Raw genomic sequence first — 23,549 nt, 5'->3', positions numbered from 1 at the left:
CGTAAATACGGCGTTGCGGCCACCCCCGGGCATCGCGCGCGGGCAAGCTCCGCCGAAATCCGAATAATTACGCGTCCGTGCTCATCGCCGTCATTAAGGCGACCGATCCCGCTCTTGTGCGTGGGCGCGTATAAATCCCACACTGGCGGCGTAACTTTTTATATAACGGGCGAGCGCGGCTAACCGTCGACTTGTTTACAAGAATCACGGCCGAACACTCGGTTAATACACCCTGCGACGACGAATCGACGATGCTGCCGCCCGGAACGGTAATCGTGCGTGCGCACCGACGATTATTATCGAAGAAGTCTCTCGCCCGCGGGGGAAAGAGAGAGGAGAACGGGGAAGAGAATCGCCGGTGAGAGATCGATCACTCTTGGGAGTCGATGAACCTCGCGGCACGTGAAGAGAATCGTTTGATGATACGTTTGTTTCTTCTAAGGTATCCCGCGTGTGTGTAATATACGAAAGAGACAAATGGTGCGCGCGGTTGAATTCTCTCTTCCGTGAAATTCAAAGATAAATTATCCTATCGCGCACGATAATAAAAACGCAATGAGCGAACTCGCGCGTGAGAATCATTAAATCTCCGATTAAAAGTCGGGGAGAAAAAGAAAAAAAAATTAACGTCGATAAAAAGCCTAGCGAGGTGATCGAGAATACCGTACCAGCGCGCGTTCGCGATTCGAGTTCGCTCGTCGTGAGACTCACGTCTCGTCAAAAGAGAGAACTGTCCTATTAAAAAGCACACACGAGGCCGGCAAACGTCTCGAGTTTCGTGATTTGGTTCGATGAGCGTGCGAGGGAGCGGATATTAAAGCGAAGAGAGAAACAAAGACGCGCGCGCTTCTATTTCGCCCTCAGCGAGGGCGGGGTGGTGGTGAGTCTCTCTCGGGAGAGGATTACCGGGGCCCATGAGGTCGGGATTACTCGCATGGGGGGTAGCTAACGGAACACGGAGCTGATTGAGAACATCCCTAATGCGTCGCGACAGACTCCATCCGCCCGTGTGCACCCCGTAAAAAAAAAAAAAAAAACTTCCGACAGCCTCGCTACTTTTACGATCTCTATGATCTAGCGATGTTACCTGAGTTACAGGAATCGAACGCGCTATCGATCGATCGCGATTTGCGATCACTGCATATAGAGATATACTTACCGGCAATTGTGTTCAAGAACATTAAGTATTCGAAGTTGGATATTTCTCGACGCTGCCACTTTTGCGTCATATTTGAGCTTCTCATCAGTTGTCGCGGCGACATTAACGACGCTCGTCTGTAAAATAAGGATTTAACAAAGTGAGATATGAGATATATATATATATATATATATACGCTCGTTATATAAACAATAATAAGAATACGGGAGGTCAAAGATCGAGCCGGAAACAGATTGATATATTTAGGTAGTTTATCACATGTGTACGGAAAATTGCGAAACGTTTCGATCTCTTACGTGAGTCTTCATCGGTCGCGATCGATTTACATGTAAAAACCAGAAAATACCAAACAATAATTTAAAAAAATTAAAGTGTAGATGCGAAGTTGATTAAAGCTTCTCGGAACGTGTGGTCTAATTACAGAAAGATTAGTCACACGTTACAAAAAATTGTCCATAAGAGTTAAAAAATTGTAAAGTTGTAACGTCAACATGTCGATGTTCAAAGTCAACAAGTTGAGTTGACTCCGCACACACTCTAATTTCATTATTTTTTGTATTATTTATTAAGGATTTAACACAATTGCAGCGGATAAATACGGTAAATTGTTCATAAAATGAGAAAGTTGATAAAATATATCACAAATACACTATTATAATAATAAAACGTTTCTCCGTCCTTAACAACGTCGTTAACGTGATGTCATAATCGAATATAAAATTTCACCCCATCTCTTATACCACGTGTATTCGAAACCTTTGCATTTTCTGCTCGTTAAACCGAAGCATTCAAAAGATTGCGTAGGCACGTGAAAACAAGAACATATAGATTTGCTTGTTCGCGTTTGAAGGTGAATCTCGCCAACAATGAAGTATCAATAATCGAGACGTCTCTTACGGTTTGCCGTAACACAACGGCGTAATTGTGCGTAAAATCTCGCAGAGTGTGAGATATACCTACCTACCTACGTCGTCGCGGCATCGCGTTCTGTGAACCTTAATTACCGAATATCAAACGAGCGCGAGCGGCGCAAAGCGCAAGCTTTGATACGCAATTAAGAGTCGGTCTCAATTCATAAGAGCAATTATACGCCGAGAAGCGCTCACCACGGCAGTTTTGCGTTCACGCCATAAAGCGCCAGTCTCGCAAGTTTATGAACGCGAAGATGAACGCTGATTTTAGGATTTACACCGAGAGACTTTAACGGCCGGCGCGTTCGTCCTTCGCGACGTTAAAAAGAGACCGGACGTATAAATTCGGTCTTTGAACGTGTCATCTCACGTAAATTACACACGATCGCGTGAAAAAACCTCTTTGCTGCGACCGAAATGCTAATTGCAATTTTCGCGACGTCGTAACTGTTTAAATGCGCGCATATATTAATTATTTTTTAGTGAAAATTTTTGAAACAATTTTTCACGAATTCTTCGATAAATCGCGTATCTTACGGCAGTAGGAATATAAACGTAAAATTTTTACGACAATATACAAGTCTGCAACAAGCTGCGTGTTTTTAACAAGCTTTCGCGGATAGCATTTCCTGACGCGACGTAATACTCGTTCAGGACGTATCTCACAACGTCAGATTTGTATTTTATACACCGAAAGATTTTGTTGTATTTTTTTTTTTTTTTTTTTGTTAGCTAGAGGAATTTTTTCTCCTCGGATCAGACATGTCCGAGTTCGCGGTCGTATATTTATGGTCGATGTATCCTCTCTCGTCCGCTCTCTCGTATATATACGTGTATAGGAGCGTTCTAATGGATGAGTCGAGGGAGAAGCGCGGATACGCGAACCTCTGTTCTTACCGCCAACACTTGCCGACCTATGGCAGGCTCGGTATCCTGCGAGGATCTCTCTCTCTCTTTCTCTCTCTTCGGTGTCTGTGACAATACAAGGAAGACACGGGAATCTCGTGCAGGGACGAAGTTTGCATCTTCGTTCTTTTTATTTGTAAATCATTTATCGTTGGTTTTTATTGTTTTCTGATTTTCGTCGTTTTCTTTTTCGAATGAAATAAATCTCGTCGCGAATGTAAGTATGGTATGAGAATACAAGAAACATTTTTTTAAATACATTAAAATGTAAATTTATTACGAACAACCGTGTGTTTTTGCCACTTGAATTATTATGTAAATCAAAATTAGAATATTCTGTCTCCGTCATGATTTGTTTTTCTAAATTCACTAATTACAATAATATATGTACGATATATTTTGTTGGGAGTAAATTTATAGACATAAAAAAAAAAAAAAAAAAAAAAATAAAGCTCCTCGACTCCGTCCCTGGATGGAATACCGTCTTACCGAAAAGGACAAAGAAACGGGGGAATGTGACAAGAGCGTTTCGAAATAGGCTCTGAGATCTCCGGATCTTTCTGTGGAATGACAGAAGCGCTTCTTTCCTCGCGTCTTCGGGCGGTTATCACTTACCTAGTCTGCGGTATCCCGTATTTGATGCCAACGCCGACTCGCGGTAGCGCCTTGATCATCTTTTTCACCGTCGCCTGGTCCGAGAACGCGAAGAGGATCGAGGCTGCGGGACAAAAAGGCGTTAAAGCGCGCCCGATATTTCGAGAGTACGTTGCACATCAATCATACGTACGATAGACAAGAAAAAGTCGCTTTCTCCGTTAAAAAATTTCAACTTTTCTCAACAATTTTTGTTTATAATGTTACAATTATTTTGGTGATATATTTGCGAAAATATTAATAACAGCGATGTATATTAATTTATTTGTAAATAGATATCACATGAATATCACATTATTTAATCTTTTTCAATTACGCAACAACGATATATGAAGATAATACGTTGCGCGATAATAAATCAATGAGTGTAATATTACTTTGTTGCGCGATATAAATTTCTAGATAATAAAACTGATTAACTTCATTTCTGTGCGAAATGATGAAAAAGCGGAAAAAAGATCCAATTGTGTCCAGAGCGCGTTTGCGACGTTCCCACGAGGGTTCAAAGAATAGCGTGCAAGAAGACGCTTAACAAAAATATTTCCCCGTAATTTATCGGAGCTGTCCAAACGGAAGAGTAAGATGCACATTTCATTTTGATCCAAGAATTTAATATGCGACCAAACGTTCTTCTTGTTAACCTTTTCGCTCCGGGAATTTTTCCTTTAAAATTGACCTCGCATTTTAGCTGAAAAAGTTAATAATAACCTGCTACCCCCCCCTTCAAAGTTAATTTTGAAGGTCAAAGAAGTAACCAGGATTTTTTTCAATTTTTTTCCTAAATTTAGTGCATTAAATTGACCTTATAAACATCTATTACGTTCGCTTTTCTTGCTGGTCCATATATGGACCAGTCCCGGAGCGAAAAGGTTAAACTTGTTTTGAGAATTATTGAAAATTCGTCAATATAACTTGCACGACTTCTATTTACATAAACATTACGCACGGTTATTACGAAAACGACACATACGTCCTCTTCAGCTGTTTTCCTTTGAACTTATGCTGGTACATGCATATTGTTCAATGTTACTTAAACATTCGCGTGTATATTGTGCGCGAGCAGATGCTCCCGCGCGACAACAATCAGTTCGTCGCCGAAGCTGTTCTTACTTATTCGTATCCCAAATGTCCGATAACGTGAATTAATAGCGTACGCACGATAGCGTGTCAAAAAGCGATAATCGTGAAGCTGTCTCTCGCGCAGAACTAACTGTTATGCGTTCGAGAACAGAAGAAGAGAGTCTCCTCCATGTCCAATTTCGGATAAACGTAATAACGCTTAAATCAGTGACCGTACGACTGTGAAACTTACACCGCGACCGCGTTTTAAAAGATATGTAAAAAAACAAAACTTTTTCTCTCTTTCTCTAGACTTTAATATTCAGAGATTTATTACAAGAGACAGCGATCCGAGCAAGTTTCCCGATGTTGGGTAATGAACGCGCGTTTCCAGTAATTTTGGTTTTTTTTTTTTTTTTTGAACGACGAAGACACCTCGCAGGGATGACATTCCAACGTCCTCCTCACGACGTATCGAAAGTCAGGATCAGATTAGAATCCGAGGGGACACTCGGGAATTTATTTATTTGCGTTCCGGAGAACTAATCAGCAGTGAGGCCAGAAGCAGATACAACCGATCCGCCATATTTACAATAACCGCGGGTTTTTTTACGACAATAATTTGTTTTGAGTTAACAAAAAGTTGTTGAGAAAATTGTTGATAGTTTAAGCGACGCGCGCAATATCTTCGATGCTTTTAACATCTCCTCGATAACATACGGATGGATCGTATTTCAACGTTTTTAAGATATTCTGAATACCGTGTAATTAATCAATATATTAAAGATGATTTTATATTGACAATTTCATCACATCATTTATAAAATATTGAAGCTATTACATACGTGAAACTACCGTTTGCAATGTGAGATTGCGATATGTAGCAGCGGTAGCAGGTGCGCGCGGACGTTGATGATTGAATAATAAAATGATCTTAGAAAAAAGACATACCGTAAATGCGGGCGAGATATTTATTATGTAAAAACCAACGTTCGCGCGCACACCTTGCGGCGAGCTCGGAATTCCGCCGCCCGTTTTCGTCGGATTAGATCGCGTCTTCGTCGCGCGAAACAACGCAGATGGGTACTTCGGGAAGGGTGAGAGCAAGAAATTGGAATGCGCGCTCTCGTTCGAAAGCGGCGCGCTTGATTGAGGACGAACAACAAAACGAGAGAAATTGACCGGAGCACTTACTTCGACTCGCGAGGAAGATCTCGATGGCCACATTCTGCAGCAGGTAACGGCGCGAGAAGATCGCGCGGACTTCGGAGAAGTACCATTTTCCGTGCAAATGGTCGCAGTATTTCAGCACCTGGAACAGAGAAAATTAAAAATACCGTTTTTTAAAAGAATCTTTTTTTTTTCAAGCGAGCATAAATTTTATTTTATTTCTCGCACTAATTGTATTATTCGAGTTTGAAATTAACTCACACAACGCTGAAGTTATCCTTAAGATTTATATTAGGAATTATTATATAAGGGAATTTTTTATTTAGAAATTCTTTGCGTTCGAATTCGCGCACATTCGCCGATTTATGTAAGTTGATACAAAATTGTTCGGATTTTCGCAAACTCAACAGCATATTGCAACGATATCTTTTCCGATTAAACAAGCGTTTTTTGATAACAATATCACAACGTGTGGGCGGACACCGCAAAGAAAATTCCCATTGGGGACCAAAGGCGGCATGGTTGAATATAAGTATGCAAGCTCGGCGATGCAGTGAGGTGTGTGATGTGATATAGTGAGACTAGTGTGCCAGTTGCAAGATGGCCGTCATGGTAGGAGGAGCCTCCTGCTGAGCCGAGAATCGATCCCAGGACCTCGCGGACTTGCGCTCTCGAACGAGTCGTGAACAACCTCGCTGGCGAAAGAGGGAGAGGTGGAGAACAAAAAGAACGAGATTCGGCGAGAGAGCGAGCAGGGTAGAAGGAAACAAGATCGGCGAACACACCGTGAAAAAAAAAAACAAAAAAAAAAGAAAGAAATAAAGAAAGACAGACAGAAGAGGGAGACAAAGTAAAGGATCTCGATTTACCACCCCGCGTCTTAACAAGGACTTCAATTCTTGGTTCTTAATGAGGACGTATCGCGCCGCCGCGCGATGTCCTTATGCGCGGCGAATGAAATTATCCCCGAAATAATCCGCCGAAATGATCCATTCAGCTGATTAGATTCGAAAGATCCGCGACCAAAATGCCAATAAGATCCTATCTGCGATTCTCGTTATGTGTTGAAGCTGTCTTTTGCGATAAAAAAAAAATCAACAACCATCGCGCAAGTGTAAACACAACCAAAACAGATGTTAAATTTACTCAGCGAGCCGATATCGAAGTTCCAAAAACCAATTTTACACATCGATTTTTATCGAAAATTGCGCGAAATGAATTTCGATATCTGGAATGTCGATAGAAAACTGCGATCTCTCTCTCTCTCTCTTGTCGGCGTTCGATTATTTTTCATTATTTCTTCAAATGAAAAACGTATTGATGATCAACGCATTTTGCAAGCAATAAAATTCGCGTTTTACAAACATCTTGATTAATTTTTTATGACGCGACGGCAACCAGATCCCAAAGAGAACGAGAGAATTACAGAATCTAAACTTACCATAAATCGAGAGTAAGAAATAAACGTTCAAAATTCCTCATTAAATACAACAGTCGTCAAATTTTAACAAGAAACGGGTAGCGCGCGTTTTGCCTTTATATGTGATTTTAATTCTGATGAGTGTAATCGTTTCGATTAACGAACAAACGACCGCTAAAAAAACTGAATTATCAATAAAACGCAGAAATTTATATATATACACGGCTCGGAAACGACGACGGAATTCAACGTTTCTTTTTGCATAACAATATTTTTACTTCTTAATATTTTCACATAGTCATCATCACCGCGGCAAGTCGCGGCAAGGTAAACTTCTCGCATTATGACAACGCGCAAAAATTCAATTTGGTTAACGAAAAAAGGAAAAAAAAAAACATATCGAAAAACACGTTCCGAGTTTCGTTCGACGCATGTTGTGCGAACGCTTGTGATGACGTGCAGGACGCGTTTCAAAATTACAAGAGCGTAAGCGGCTTTTGAGAGTCTCCGGGGATCATAAATATGTCATATATTGGACTCGTAACAAGAGGCAAACAGTCGGGCATGACTGTCGGCAAAAATTCGGGGGGATGTAGGTCGTCATTAGCGCAGCGCGGGGATAAACAACATGTTTTAATTATCGTTAAGTGCGATATTTGTCATTTTGTGTTTTTTTTGACGATTCTAAGGATCTAAGGGCGGTGATCCCGTCGAACGTGTATTGTGTGTGTGCGCCACATAGAGATACCATGCGCAAGGTTTGGAAACCAGCCAAGAGGAGCAAATGTAACAAAAGCGCCAACCCCTGGGGTGGTCTGCGCAAACTCTCTCCAAACACTGCTCGAGATTGATAACGACCGCGTAGCTGCTCGGAATCTATTACTTGGATACCTGCGGCCGCGCAATACAGATACATCACGTACATTACGCATTAAATCTTGTCAAGGGTGGATAAGGGTTCGTAGATAGACTCTCATATGCGAGATATAGCACAACGTTTCTCTCTTCTTGAAAAAAAACAAAAAAAAAAAAAAAAAAAACAATAATGCTGTCTAATTATTCCTCACGTGCGCAAGAGAAATTCTGTGAGATATATTTCTACAGAAATACATCTTCGTAATGTGCGCACATGCGGCGTGTTCATTTCAAGAGCTCTATTTGAGATGTCATCGAGCTTCAAAAACGAGCGTCGTGCACGCGCGACAGGACGCAAAAATAATATATGTCGCGAGTACAAGTTCAGCGGTTGGGTGGCGAGGACCACACGCGGTTAAGAGAGAGTGGTCCTCGATCGCGCGCAGTGTCAAGTGTGTGGTACGCGATTAGAGCTCTCTCCCCACGTCTCTCCCCGTGCTCATCTCTCCTCGACCGAAACCTCGTACCGACCGGGAGCTGGGGGGGTTGTTGCGCCGCGACGACAATGGGCGACGTGATGTAACAACATGTGTCGCGTTCGCAAGGGGGCATCCCTCGATCGGTTGGATCCACGCACACCCGTAGGGTGTATATACCCTGTAGAATGGGATACCACTTAGCAGCCCGCCGGCGGTATATACAACAAACAGATTAAGCGCCGGACAATAATGGACCCGCTGCTCTCTCTTTCGCTCGTCGAGCTCACTTGGACGCCTACGAAGACCCTACTCGGCTCTCTGCCTCTTTCGAAATCACGACGGTGTGCAAACGGAGTTGTTCGGCGCATAAATGGCTCGTGAAGACGAAACGTTACGCTCTCATGTGTGTGTGTGTGTGTGTGTGTGTAACAACGTGTCACTCGGCATTTTGTCATGGTATTTCATACGCAGCTTATTCGTTGTGATTTTTATCAGCGTTAGCGCATCACAAAAAAAATAAATACAGAAATAATTTTTCAATGACGTCACGAGATGGAAGTAAGTGTTCACGAAAACAATGACGCTGCAAGGGGGTGTCGTGTTACTGACAGAAACAGACTTCGTCTGTTTCCGTGAACATGTCGGTGCTAATGCTCGAAACATTCGGGTACCCATTCCGGAGCGATGAGTTATGCGTGTCACGTGCGTGTTCTCATACCTTTATTACCGCAGCATCGCGCGAGATAACACACCGCGGCGCGCAACGCACAAAGGGCGGCGTGACTCGTCTCGTGTTCCGCTAAATTTGCCGCAAGCGCGCGATAGACAAAAAAAAAAAAATATCCGAAAGCACGCTCGTGGTATATACATCGCGCGTAACGAGAAGATCGTCGCCGAGCACGAAACACGTACAGAACGCGATGGCAACAGACCGCCGAGCTGTCTGCACTAATGACGACCGATAGACTACACACAGACCCGTGTTTTTCCATTTAATTAACCCGTAAGCGAGTTTTCCACAGGTTCTGTAAAATACCGTAAAGTAAGATAATGCGTTTCCGGTAACAGACGAGCGGACCGGCTGTTGCTTTAAACGAAATCGTTGTGAAATTATATTTCGTTCGTAAATATTAAGGGATAAAAGTTCCGCTGCTAGCAATAATTATATGTTGTAAATGATCGCGTATGTTTAATTATTACACAACGTTAAATTTATTCTGATTGCAATATCATCGGAGGTTATTTCACCGGAACTAATGTGACCGGATGGAATCGTCTCGTTTGCAACAGAACACACGATGTGTGTGTGTGTGCGCGTCTAAACAAAGTAAGCAATTCGGCATTGTTCGATTACTCTCATTGTAGTTTTTTTTTCTTCAGTGCTGGATTTACGTAATGATACGCGATCTTTTCGAAACGAAACCTCTCCTCCCGAAACATTTGGAAAGATCTTTTTTTCCGTGCCATTTGACAAAGAAACCGTGAAATACGTACTACACGATCGCCGACCGTACCCGGCTGCCAAAGCTCAAGCAAGCGAGTCCCCGGATTATTCGGGGATTACGCGGGGATATTCATCCGAGCTGATTTACAAGGTCGACTCGACGTGCCGTCTGCGCGGACCGGAGCGGCCCGCTGCGGAAGATGCGCGCCACGATCCTTCGATAGAAATGTTACACAATAGAAACATGATAGTTCTCTGCGCAAGGAAAACCAAAAGTGCTCTTCTGTGTGTCTATTGTATATATCCGCAATATGCCGTCGAGCGAAATATTTTGGCGCGCGTCGATTGCTCGAACTTGTTCTATTCGCGATGAAGATGTCGATCATCGATTGCAAGTCGATCGATGAAGATAAATTTTTTTTATGAGAATAAAAAATATTAGTAAAATATCGATACACGTTTAATCAAATTCGTTTGATTCTTTTTAGCGTTCAACTTCTGATCGAAGGATGATTTCGCGGTAGCGATCGTATTCGTTCACGTCCGACCGGATCGCGCGAGAACATCGGTGTACAAATAATTCGAATGATAAACGAATTAAGTCGAAATGGTATGATGAAAGGCACATTTAGGGCGGAAGCAGCCCCCGGGTTTCTGCCTTAATGCGAGGGCTGATGTAGCAGAACGTTTGACCCCCCCGGCTCACCGACGCAAGATACGGGAGAGCGAAACAAGAAGAGCGGGACAGAGAGCGCGAGTACGAGACACACGTGCTCGGCTCATGAATCAAGTCGTATTAGCGAGAACGAAGCAGGGACCGCCGGGTTACCAATCTACCACTCCAACTTGGAGTAGATTGGATTCCCGAGCTTTATTCGATTATCTACGAACGAGGAGCACGAATTCAACGTGGCGCGACGCTCCGCGGGCGTATATAACTCGTTTCGCTCCGCAGCTTCGGCGCGAGAGCGGAACATATATAAAAGTATAAATAACACGAATTGTAGAATGATATATAGTCAATTGACAATATGACGATAAATAACGGAGAAAATTGCAAATAAGACGGTTATTGTTACATATGTCCGGTGTTATATACTAATGGCAAACAAAAAGTTTTGCACGTAGAACGCAAAAGCATCGGAAGAGACGTATTATATATGTTGCAAAAATATTTAGATTAATTTTTACGACAAAAATGTTCAAAATTAAAAAAAAAAAGAAAAAGATTCCCGCACGTATACATTCCTATACACGTGAACAATAAGATTTTGCTACTGTTTTTTTTTTTTTTTTTTGAGCGCAAAGGGGTTGAAAAGATCCGAGCAAGCGGACAGCGATGGTTGCCGAAGATACGAAGGTTCTAATCGGCAAAATCTTACGCGTCGCCTATATCTGATATATTCCGCTTTGGTGGATTCGGTATTCTTCCAAAGTGAATGTTCGGGTGGCGTGAGTTTTTACGATCGCGCGGTATAAAAAGGCAAGGCTCAAGTATCTCGTGTTTGTAAGCTATTTTACGTCGCACACACCTGCCCCACGATGTGTGGATGTGTACGCACATAAAATTCAAGGCGCACATGCGCGTTTTGTGTGTCGGTATATACGCGAACGAAGAGTGGGAAATGTCGTCCACACTTTCCGTTTCCTTTCGTGCCAGCGTCCACTATTCAAATGATCCTTTCAACGGAACGTTATCGGTTCGCTCGACCGTGTCCGAAATTATCGTACCGTGGAATCGCTCATTCATTCATTATCAATCTGTCAACTGCCGATATATACGTAATATATAACTTATAAAACCAACACCGACTTAAGAGTGTATCGTACAAATAATTTAAAAAATTATCACTCGCGTTGTGTGTCACTTTACATCATGCGATGATACACTGACCAAAATAAAAAAGTAAACAAAATATATATTTACATATTTTGTCGTATTTGTTTCAAACAATAAATCTTACATGTAATCAGAACATTAAAAATTTTTTTTTTATCTTCAATTCTAACATCTTAATAAAGTGACAAAATCTTTGTGTTGTAATTTTTTATCAAACAGCTTTCCTGTACAATCTAGGGAATTCGCATAGAAATATCCCCAGAAATCGAAATACCACCAGTGACAGAACGTCATATAGGGTTCCGTAACCCCGCCGGCTTATCGTTGCCCATCGATAACGACGAGCGGCAGAAGAAGGAGCGACGAGGAGGAGGAACGACAGGAGGCGTGGTAACAACGCGCACGCTCCACGTGACCCTGTCGTTCCGGAGGCGGGACTTGGAAACAAGGCACACAACTACAACAGCAGTGAAACCAGCCGGTGGTCAGCGGCGTTCTCTCTGTCGTCGCGCGCGCGGGACACCTCGAGCTGCGCTCGTTGCACGTACAACACCTGCCGCACGATTAGGCACGCACGGTTCGTTCATCCGTAACCCGTTTCGCCGAACCTTTTTTTTTTTTTAACAAAATTGCGAGTTTTGAGCGGCACCCACAACCCACCCTCTTTCCCGACTTTCGAGAGAATCGAGAGACGAAATCGGGCACCGCGCGATCGTCCCCGGGGTGTTTCCGACGGAATCATGCACGGGATAACGATCAACAATAACAACAACGACACCAATAACATGTTGATTTGTGAGTGAGTTTGCGCATGAGAATGAGGCTCTCTCGCTCGGGGAACGTTTTTGCGAACATCGGAAACAAACAATCGCGTCATGATGTTGGTTCCGCAAGATATCATGGGCGGCCCTTCCAAGATGCTGTACCAGATGAACAAGTACTACGCAGATCGGGTACAAGCCCGCATGAACCAGATACAGAAAACAATACGAGAAGTGTGCAAGGTCGTGCAGGACGTACTGAAGGAGGTCGAAGTGCAAGAGCCGCGTTTCATCTCGTCTCTGACTGAGTGCAACGGCCGATACGAGGGTCTCGAGGTTATCTCGCCGGGCGAATTTGAGGTAGTTCTCTACCTGAATCAAATGGGTGTCTTCAACTTTGTTGACGACGGCACCCTGCCGGGTTGCGCCGTGCTGAAGCTCAGCGACGGACGCAAGAGATCAATGTCTCTCTGGGTGGAGTTTATCACAGCGTCCGGTTACCTGTCCGCCCGAAAGATACGCTCCAGATTTCAAACACTAGTGGCGCAAGCCTGCGACAAGTGTAACTACAGAGATTCCGTGAAAATGATCGCCGACACCACGGAGGTGAAGCTGCGTATACGCGAGCGATATATCGTACAAATCACGCCGGCGTTCAAGTGTTCCGGCGTGTGGCCGCGATCGGCTGCTCACTGGCCGATACCACACATTCCCTGGCCGCATCCCAATCTGGTGGCGGAAGTCAAAACGGAGGGTTTTGACTTGTTGTCGAAAGAGAGCGTCGCTCTTCAGGGAAAACAATCGGCGATGGAGGGCGACGCCTGGGTGTTGTCTTTCACGGAGGCGGAAACCAGACTGCTGCAGGGCGGCTGTCGTCGGAAGTGTCTCAGTATTTTGAAAACTCTGAGAGACCGGCACCTCGATCTGCCCGGGAATCCGGTCACGAGCTATCACATGAAGACGCTGCTGCTGCACGAGTGCGAGAAACATCCCCTCGAGACTGAGTGGGACGAGGGATGCTTGGCCGATCGCATCAATGGGATTTTTCTGCAGCTGATATCCTGTCTCCAGTGTCGGCGATGTCCGCACTACTTCCTACCTAATCTCGATCTTTTCAAAGGAAAGTCGCCCAGCGGTTTGGAAAATGCCGCGAAACAAGTCTGGAGACTCACAAGAGAGCTTCTTACGAATAGCCGTGCGCTGGAAAAACTTTAGCGTTTTTCTGCGCGACAAAAAAAAACGCGCGACAACGAAGAGCGACAAATCGGAAGATCTCGAGAATGTTGCCACATGGATATTATATATGCTTCTCGATACTATACACAGTTACGGCTATTACTTAATACATGCTTGTATCAAAGGCTTAGGGATGGTGCATTGTTACAAATGATTCGTTTTCACTTAAATTGTTTTAAGTTACACATGGTTTCTTCTTTAGTGACATTAACGCGATTCAATTAGCAAATATAACACACTTTAAATAGATCGCCGAACTTTTGAGCTTTTTTTTTTCAAGTTCAACAACTAGTCACGTGGAAAGTAAAGTATCGTACGATAACAAACGTTTGGTAATTATTTTGACACTCTTATATATGTTGTTTTGAAAACAATTTGTAAAAATAATTTATAAATTTATAATGAAAGTTTATAAAAATAAGCAAAGAGATCATGATAATTGAATTCACTGAACACGATATTTCACGCGACTAGTTAAGTAAAAAATATCGTTATAATATATCGCGTTAATTAATAATGTAAACACATAATGTGTTGTACTATATATGAATTATGTTTTTGTTGAAAAAAATTAGATACTTTAAATAGTGTGCAATATATAATTATGATAAAATAAAAAGTAAATTTTCTCTTTCTCTCTCTTTCTCTCTCTTCTTCTTTCTCTTTCTTTCTTTCTAACACACTACATCCTTTGAAAGAAATTTATCCTTTTATAAAAGTGATAATCACATTTTCGTATGTTATAAGTTTCATGCAAGAAGCAATATACACTACATAAATGTCTATAATAAGTATTTGATCATCTATACATGCATCACATAATATAAAATTTGTTATTATTATTATTTGCAATGGTTATATAATTTGTTAACGATAGGACTCTCTCCTCCGTCAATAGTTTGATTGTTCACACATTGTTATATGTATATATGTGGATTATATATACTTTACGTGTATTTTATTTAAATACTATTTATTTTATACATTATAACCGAATTATATATATTATATATGTTATATTTGAAATATAAAATGTAAATAAAATGAAATTAAATGCATTCATCATCAATTGACCAAGTACTGTACCTTAAAACTAACACACGTTATATTCTACGTTGAAACTATATTTTTGCGTACGCACATAACTGGAATATTTATAAAATACAACTACCGTTTCACTTCTCCATTTCAACAAATATTACTTAATAATCCTCTACAAGACATTTTTTCTATAAGAAAGTAATAACGACAGTTTTTATTCTGTTATTTCGTATTTCCATATTTATGATAACATATGTGCATTTTTTGAAATTAATTCTCTCCGCGGTATTGTTTTGTACTTTTATAAAGTTCCATATTTATCTGATATACATTATACTTCAGATTGCAATATACAATTAATACATCAACTACTTGCATGTTAGTTTGTATATATGTATATTGTATATAAGCGCTGAAACAGCTCGCTGGCCGCAAAACACGACTATCTTCATTATATATACGCACACCTACATAGAATAACACTTTCTTATCTTAATTTTATCCTCAACGTTCTGCGTCCCTTTTTTGACGATGACATTTGTTAGGTAAACCGGTGCCATTCACTTTTTTTCTGCTTTACCACACATTCGACCATTTCCAAATGCGCTCGATAAGTGTTATTGCACTCTAACACGAACAATAAAGATATCTATTGATTGTAGAATCTCGACATACTGAACATTATTTCCGCTGCAAGAAATTTGCAATGTACTTTTAATTTTATGTTAGGCATTTATATTAAGATATTAACTTTTATATTAACCTTTTCTCTTATCTCTTGTAGTTTCCTTTACTACCATTTACTTTGGTTTATGTTATGTGAAACTAACGGTATTTTTGCAACAGAAAGAGACATCAATGCTACGCAAAGCTATCTGCATTTTTGAGACTTTTGACATATAAATATAACGTACAAATGATACAAAATGCAACTGTCATTAACGACACAAAATTGTGTTATTTATTGTGTTGTTTTTTTTGTTACAAAAACAATATATATTTTACACGTCGAGAAAAATTATTAACTAGTTTTTTTATGATTCTGTGTCAAGAAATATTCAAATCAGTTTGTTTATGCTTCAAAGACTACAAATCAATAATATAGTGTCAATCAACTAGTTATTATAATGAAACATAATTATTGCAGTCCACTGATTCTCAATGCTAATCCATTGTAAACAAAATGTTTTTGACGTAGAAGAAATTCGAGGTAACTCTATCCGGCGGTACAGACACGATAGTAATCCACCATGTCAAAAATTGCGGAATAACTAAAAGGGTTGCCAGAGGAGGAACCGAGCCCTCGCGGATGGGAAATAAACTAAGCAGTTCCTGCATAATTCATGGGGAGGAAGAAGGGCTACCACGAGGGTTACCTCGCATTACCTTCGTCCCTCTGTCGTGCACGTACAGGCTGCTAGAAGTCTCGTGTACAGATCGATCCTGTCGGTCTGGCGCAGCCGACCACGCCCCGCATGGCGTGGCCAGCCGCCGATAGGCTGGGATTCGTGCCGTGAGGCGGAGTTTGCTGAAAGAGGCGTGTCTATAAACGTTTTCTGCTACGGAGAACGGGTGACGCGGAGGAGGTAGGCAACAGCGCAGTCGGCAATCTGCTCCTGCACGGAGACGCTCGTGATACCTCTTCCTCTCGCTTCGTTCGTGTCTCCGGCACACAGTGCATCCTGGTGATCACCAGGCGAGTTCCGAAAACGAACCCTTAAAATTGGCTTATTCCATACCGACAAACCTGGCGCGCTCATATAATGCGGTAAATCGCGCAAAGCAAGTCAATGCTAACGAGAGACAGTGGAAGGTTCAAACGTGTAAGAACGTAAGAATGTAATAATTTCGAAGAAATTGAAGATTGTGCAGTAACTTTTGGTGGAGGGCGGTCCACAATGTTGGTACCGCCTGATATGATTTCGTCCCATTCGAGGATGGTCTATCAGTTTAACAAATACTTCAGCGAACGGGTGATGACCCGAAAAAGTCAGGTGGCAAAGACGATTCAAGAGGTGTGCCGAGTAGTGCAGGACGTTCTGAAGGAAGTGGAGGTGCAGGAGCCGAGGTTTATCTCGTCCTTGACGGACTACAACGGCCGATTCGACGGTCTCGATGTGATCTCGCCGACGGAGTTCGAGATTGTCATCTACCTGAATCAAATGGGCGTGCTAAACTTCGTGGACGATGGCACCCTGCCGGGTTGCGCCGTTCTGAAACTCAGCGACGGCCGCAAGAGATCCATGTCTCTCTGGGTCGAGTTTATTACCGCGTCTGGTTACCTGTCAGCTAGAAAGATACGTTCGAGGTTTCAGACTTTAGTAGCGCAAGCCTGCGACAAATGTACGTATCGGGATTCGGTAAAAATGATTGCCGATACTACCGAAGTGAAACTACGGATACGAGAGCGATACGTGGTACAAATCACACCAGCCTTCAAATGTCCCGGACTCTGGCCCAGATCGGCTTCCCATTGGCCGATCGCGCACATACCCTGGCCACATCCGAACATCGTTGCCGAGGTGAAAACGGAAGGTTTTGATATGCTTTCAAAAGAGTGCATAGGTCTGCAGGGCAAACAGTCCGCTATGGAGGGCGACGCTTGGGCGTTGTCTTTCATCGACGCGGAGAATCGATTATTGCAAGGCGCGTGCAGAAAGCGTTGTCTCAGTATATTAAAGACACTGAGAGACCGGCATCTTGATCTGCCGGGTAATCCGGTCACTAGTTATCACATGAAGACTCTGCTGCTTTACGAGTGTGAGAAACATCCCCATGAGGCCGAGTGGGATGAAGGTTGCCTGGCTGAGCGAATAAACGGCATTTTTCTGCAGCTGATTTCTTGTCTGCAGTGCCGCAGGTGCCCACATTACTTCCTACCGAATCTCGATCTCTTCAAAGGAAAATCGCCCAGCGGTCTGGAGAACGCGGCTAAACAAGTATGGAGACTCACCAGAGAGTTGCTAACCAACAGTCGCGCGCTCGAGAAACTGTAGTTGCCAACGATCTGACTGATTATCGTACAACTTTTGTAAACTGATCTCGCAATTTTATTCTACGTTCCTGTACTTGCTGATTTCATTGCTGACTTCAAGTCAGCGCGGATAAGATGTATCTACGTAATGTTATGCGGAGAGACTGTGGAAGAAACATCATTAACTCTAAAAAAAAGTGATGTGAAAGAACATATGTTTAAGAAAACATATTTCTCTTGAAATTTGTTATCTTCAATGTATTACCGAAATATCGGGAAAAATTTAGCCATGAAAACTGGCCTGAAGTTTCCTGAATTTCGCAGAATCCTAGAATGTTTTTTTTCAACGTCCCAAAAAATGTTTGTGCGTGTATTTGGAGAAGCAAGTCTGGCAAGAATATTTGCGCGTGTATGTGATGTTTGGTGATTGCTCGCAGACGATCGAATTAGTGCCATAAAAAACTTTGACATCAGAGACAGGTTTCGTTTCTACTGTCGATGCGAAATATTTTGTTAATTATAGATAGTCGCAGAGAAAATTATCACTCACAACAGATGATTCGTTATAACGACCGATTGCATCATCGTGCTAATATGTGAGTGCATAATAACCTTTAACCGGTGTTGAATTTAAAAGAATACGAGTTTCGAATAAGAAAACCTATCTCTATTAACTTTTTTTTTTTTAATTATTTCTAAACACGATGGCTTCGTACAATAACTCGCGACACTTGTAACTTTTTTACAAATTTTCACATATGAGATTGCAAGAACTGCCAACTTAGCGTCTTTACAGAATTAACGTAATTGCTCACACACGTATAGTTATACTCAATCAATGTTTAACGTTTTCTGCAGAATTTTTCTGCGTATCGATTATTAGGATTAACACGAATCTTGCAGTTTTACAACCGAAGTGATCGGTTAAAGGTTAATCGTTTGTTTCTCTCTTTTATTAATTTCCTCCGCGCCTACGTCTATGTAAATAAAACTTTGGAAGATATTTATTGAACTGTAACGAGAAAAATGTGAAATACAATGCTATTTATATGGAAGCCTGGTATATATACGCGTCGGTTTTGATGACACATCACGCACCACCTACTCCTTACCCCACAATAATAAGCTGTTCAAAAAATCGGCCGTCGTAAATATTGCTAAAATGTCGTTGGTAGTGGTCCCCGCGCGACGATCGTTAAACGTTTTGCCTGATGATGATCGCGTCGCGAAGAGCACGTTAGGTCTCATAAATTTTACAGTCGCTCTCACACTTCTTTGTGCTTTGCATCGCCATTGGAGATTGAGAGCGACGACGAGAGAAAGAAACGCGGAGGAGCGTTTCGTCCGTTCGCGTTCGCGTACTTGTCTCTCTCGCGTTACGAAAGCCCGAGCGACGGCACAATAAGACGTATCGTAAAAACGCGCAGGATTGTCGCAAAAAAAAAAAAGTCGGAGTATTATATTTAGCATTTGCGAATATATTATACTTTAGTACGCAACGACATCTTTGTTTGCGTCGCTTTTTGCACTCTCAAAAAATTATCTTACGCACAGCAGAATTGAGTAATGATGCAACTCGCATTGTGAACGCAAAATGTTCGACTCGATTATTATTCACAAGCCTACGACGAAAGTGATGAAGACGAGCGAGCTTCTCTTATTATCTTATCACTGCTTTCATTTATTTTCAATGTAAACCTGTAATTAGTATCGCATGTTGTTTTTCTTTTTTTTTTTAACTTACCTCTCTTATTGATAAGCTAATTGGGTCTTATCTCAATGTTTTTTTACCGCGAACGTAGCTTATACGCGTAGCTTATACGATCTACGGCCTACGTAATAACTCGCGTCGTCGAACCCAGACGAGTTTTTAAACAGCTGCTGCTCGTATTCGTGCAGGAGAGAACGGTTGTCGTTGCGTAGAAAGAGTGTCTGAGTGTAAGAGGAAAAGAAAGGCGTTACGCGGTGATAACCAAACGACTTCTACGGAATTACATTACGCGTCTTTTAAGTGTGATATAGGCGCGATGATAAAATCTTATTACTAAGAAGAAGAGATTACACGCATATTATATATACTTCATAAAATATTATTGCCTGATTACCTGGTTATTGCCGGATTGACTTCGCATATTACATTGAACTATCGTATCATGATTGCAAATTGGCGCGATGATGCGCCAGATTAAGCAATAATAAGCGCATAACTATGCATAAAAATAGAGAATTCCTCTTTAACGATATAAGAACACGTCTACTTAATTTTCTGCCGAACGACGAGAAACTAGTTGCGTTTTTTTTTTTTTTTAATAAATAAAATAAAATTTAATATATTATAATCACGAGAGAGGGAAATAAATTTGTTGGGCGGCAGATTAAATGCGATAGCTAACACGTAAGACAGTCTTGTGAGATGGAGTTCGTGCTGGATCATTTTCAATTAATGAACGTTGCCGGCGTGTTTCTAACCGGTCCGCACGAGAACACACGTGTCTCACAGAAACACTTTAGTCAACGTCTAAACGGAAATAACAAATGATTTTGCATGCGTAATAGATTTGAAACCGCGTTCTTCGGGTTGTGGAAAGACTCATTTCGACTGGCACAAACGAGCATCTTACTGGCATCCGTTCAAGCAACAATTACTAACAACCGTGTTTACCATGTGCATCAAGCAAACTTCAAATAGATACTCGCGTCGCGTTTAGCGTCGTCTTCGAACACGACGTCCGTGCAACAACTGCGAGTTGTAGTCGCTTCCTCAACTTGCGAATAAATTTTCCAACTCCAGCGAGTCTTGCGACTTAGACAACCTTATGTGCGGTCTAAATTTTCATATGCGAAGTAACAAACAGGATGCGTTGATTGCACGCGCGAGAGACGTTCAATGGAAATCAAGTCATAAAACGTGGCAATAAAACCAAACATAAAAGAATATAAAATTCAAGAAATATTTAACGCTATTTATATACAAAACAAAGATATAAATCATACAAGTTGTAACATAAAATCCGAGATCTCAATCTTCTGCGCAAGTTGCTCTCTTCTAGATACTTAACGAATGCAGAAATAATTACTTAGTGTACAGTTTGTTAATTAAATCCGCAATTAAATCAGTAAAAGCGAGTTATACATAAATTATTCGGAGAATTATCTCTCATATACATGAAAAAATACACAAAATATACCGAAATACATATGTATCAATAATTTATTCGATAGTTAACAAGAAAATCAAAATTTAGCGGAGTTATTATTAGATTTATTTTGCGCTCCCCGCCGCGAGACACAGTAAAACGACTTCGTGTAGGTTTTTCGGTTTCGGACATAACGCGCCGGTTGCACGTCGTAACTTTGCGAGGCAACCTCGAATACGCGGTAAGTTGCGCTAATTTACATGCTTATCGGTTTATCACCATAACTTTTAAGACGGCTGTCACAGACAACCTGCTTCGCGAAGCAAAAAGAACCAAGAAAACGGCAAGTAATTAGAATTTACAATAATTACTATATAAATTCTATTGATTGATGATTCGCGATCGACCAAGTCTGATATAAAAAAATATGATTCAAAAAAACAAGAGAAAAATCGCATTGTTAAACCAATCGAACTCATTTTCTCGTGAAAAACTTAGACAACACACATTACATTTTTTTTCTCCGCTGTTTTAGCGGAATGCACGGTTGTTCCGAAAGTATTTCATGCGGAAAAAGTCAGTAAGAAGAGCAGAAAAAAGAAAACACAATAAAAACAAAAAAAAAAAAAAAAAAAAGAGACTCGGCCGTAATATGCAAATGACTTCGGTCGTTTTCTTTTCTTTTCCTTACGAGGATGTCTTGTACAAGGGGGGGAAGCTTTATCATCGCATCGGTTCCTTCAAGAACGGCGCCGAAATTTCGCCCGTCTCTCGAATCCGACGCGGATCGGATTCGCCCGAGACAAAGATAGGAATTCGCGCGAAAGCGAAACATTGTAATTGAAAAGACACACGGAGAGAGAACGATGACAGAAAGAGGAAGCACACGGGGAAACGAAGATCGCGAAGAATCGCGGAGAAGGACTCGATCGTAACATAGGCTACGGGGGGATTTCGTGATCTCCGCCCGAGCTTCGAAGTACGAAAGAGCCGGCGCACCGATCCGCGCGGTCTCTCCTCCTTCTTCGGGGTGATCCTGGGGGCCGGTCTCCTCGTCCTCGGCAGAAACCTTCTCCGCTATAAAACGTTCAGATAAAGCCGCGATGTTTATATGCGGAGATCGCGGCAAGAAGAGAAGAAAGAAAGAGAGAGAGAGAGAGAGAAAAAAGGAAAGATATACCTGGCGGCCGCGCGCGCCGACAAAATAATAAGACAAAAGACGCCGGGGGTGGACGACGGTGAAGCGAGGCGAGGGTTGAGGAGAAAAAGGAAAAGGAAGAGAAGGCCGCGCGGTCAGGTAAGAGAGGAAGAGATGGACGTAGGAACGAAGAAGAAAACGAACGGCCGCGGAGAGAGAGATAGGTCCCGCGCGACCGGGAAGGAGATGGGGAAAGAGCCGTACTACTCTCGGCAGACGCGCGGAGTGGATGCTGCGGCGCACGAAAGGGGAACCAGAAAAGGAGGAAACCGGACAGGAATGCACGGACGAATGCGTCGTGTTACGGGCTACCCAACCGCGACGCTTATCTCGCGAGAGAGTGAGCGAGCTCTCATTAGAATCTTCTCTCTGCCTAGCTCTCGAACCGGCTGTAAGTATATATATATATATTCGTGAAACGGCGATTCTCTCTTGTGTCGCACGGATATACACCCGAGAAAAGCAAAGCGAAGATTACGCTTGTACGATATATACACATCCGTAACTTGCGTTTATCGCGATGCCGGAATCGACGGCGGTACGTACGATCGAAACAAGCCACGCGATCGTCGTTTGTCTCTTTCGACAATTTCTATGGGGAAGTTAACGAGTGTCCGTTTGAGATCGCGGAGTGCCCTGTTGTTCTTCCGCTCGCGAGAAACGCGAGATTTTCCAGACTGGATTTTGTTTTTGATTTTTTTTTGTTTGAGAAACAAACGTTAGAAATATGACGATAACTCGTGGTCTCATATTTTATACGACGCTCAAACGGAAGTTTGTATTTTGTTTATGAAAAAGATGATGGCTCCGTATACAATCAACTTTTTGCAGAAGAACTTCCTCCAAACTGTTCGAAAAGAGCGCGCGCTTACGAATTTTGATCCGCACTCTGATCCAGTTATATGTACATATATAAATTATGTTATTACATATGTATAAACTTGTTTTTAATTGAATTTTTTTTTTTTTTTAATTTTGTTTTCTCACGATACTGGAATTCTTGACCGGGACTCTCTGCGAGAAAAAGAAAATTTTTATATCTCCCAGCCATCAAAATCCGAGCACTTGCTACGTGTCGGCTCGAATTTTGAGCAACTCATCATACTCTCTCGCTGTGTCTCAATTTTATTAGATCCCTGGACCGAGAGTCCGGGTTCTCTCCCTTAAAGTGAAAAAAAAAACAAAAAAAAGAAAGAGAAAGAGAGAACCTTTACCTACCCGGTAACGCGATACCCCCGTCGTACTTTTTTCTCTCTTTATGCGCGCGCGCGCGCGCGCGAGTTCGTAAGACACCACGAGAGAGCT

At 42.0% G+C, this 23,549-nt stretch overlaps 3 protein-coding genes across 10 annotated transcripts in view; 2 read left to right on the top strand and 1 right to left on the bottom strand.

The window, feature by feature from the left end:
- LOC109855004 (neurobeachin) overlaps positions 1–23,549 on the bottom strand; it is a 181,000-nt gene that overhangs the window by 13,588 nt on the left and 143,863 nt on the right. For all 8 annotated transcript variants that reach the window (XM_020428732.1, XM_020428733.1, XM_020428734.1 and 5 more), the window contains 3 exons: positions 5,884–6,001; positions 3,592–3,694; positions 1,160–1,275 (listed from right to left, as the gene is read on the bottom strand). In XM_020428732.1, the coding sequence (XP_020284321.1) occupies positions 1,160–1,275; positions 3,592–3,694; positions 5,884–6,001 (337 nt within the window). The remainder of the gene's footprint in view (positions 1–1,159; positions 1,276–3,591; positions 3,695–5,883; positions 6,002–23,549) is intronic.
- On the top strand, positions 12,395–14,519 carry LOC109855005 (protein mab-21-like). Its single transcript, XM_020428740.1, has one exon. The coding sequence runs from the start codon at positions 12,773–12,775 to the stop codon at positions 13,871–13,873; it is 1,101 nt and encodes a 366-aa protein (XP_020284329.1). The 5' UTR covers positions 12,395–12,772; the 3' UTR covers positions 13,874–14,519.
- LOC109855006 (protein mab-21) lies at positions 16,550–18,961 on the top strand. The gene has a single exon (XM_020428742.1). It carries the CDS (start codon positions 16,834–16,836, stop codon positions 17,929–17,931), a length of 1,098 nt encoding a protein of 365 aa, XP_020284331.1. The 5' UTR covers positions 16,550–16,833; the 3' UTR covers positions 17,932–18,961.

Source organism: Pseudomyrmex gracilis, unplaced genomic scaffold (genome assembly GCF_002006095.1).
Source record: "Pseudomyrmex gracilis isolate BER0280 unplaced genomic scaffold, ASM200609v1 scaffold_78, whole genome shotgun sequence".
Taxonomy (NCBI): Eukaryota; Metazoa; Arthropoda; class Insecta; order Hymenoptera; family Formicidae; genus Pseudomyrmex; species Pseudomyrmex gracilis.
Note: the sequence above shows the minus strand (reverse complement) of the source record. Positions and strands in the feature narration are given on the sequence as shown.

What these genes read in the sequence shown, in the direction of transcription:
- LOC109855005 (XM_020428740.1), top strand. Translation starts at nt 12,773, where the DNA reads ATGATGTTGGTTCCGCAAGATATCATGGGCGGCCCTTCCAAGATGCTG.
- LOC109855006 (XM_020428742.1), top strand. Translation starts at nt 16,834, where the DNA reads ATGTTGGTACCGCCTGATATGATTTCGTCCCATTCGAGGATGGTCTAT.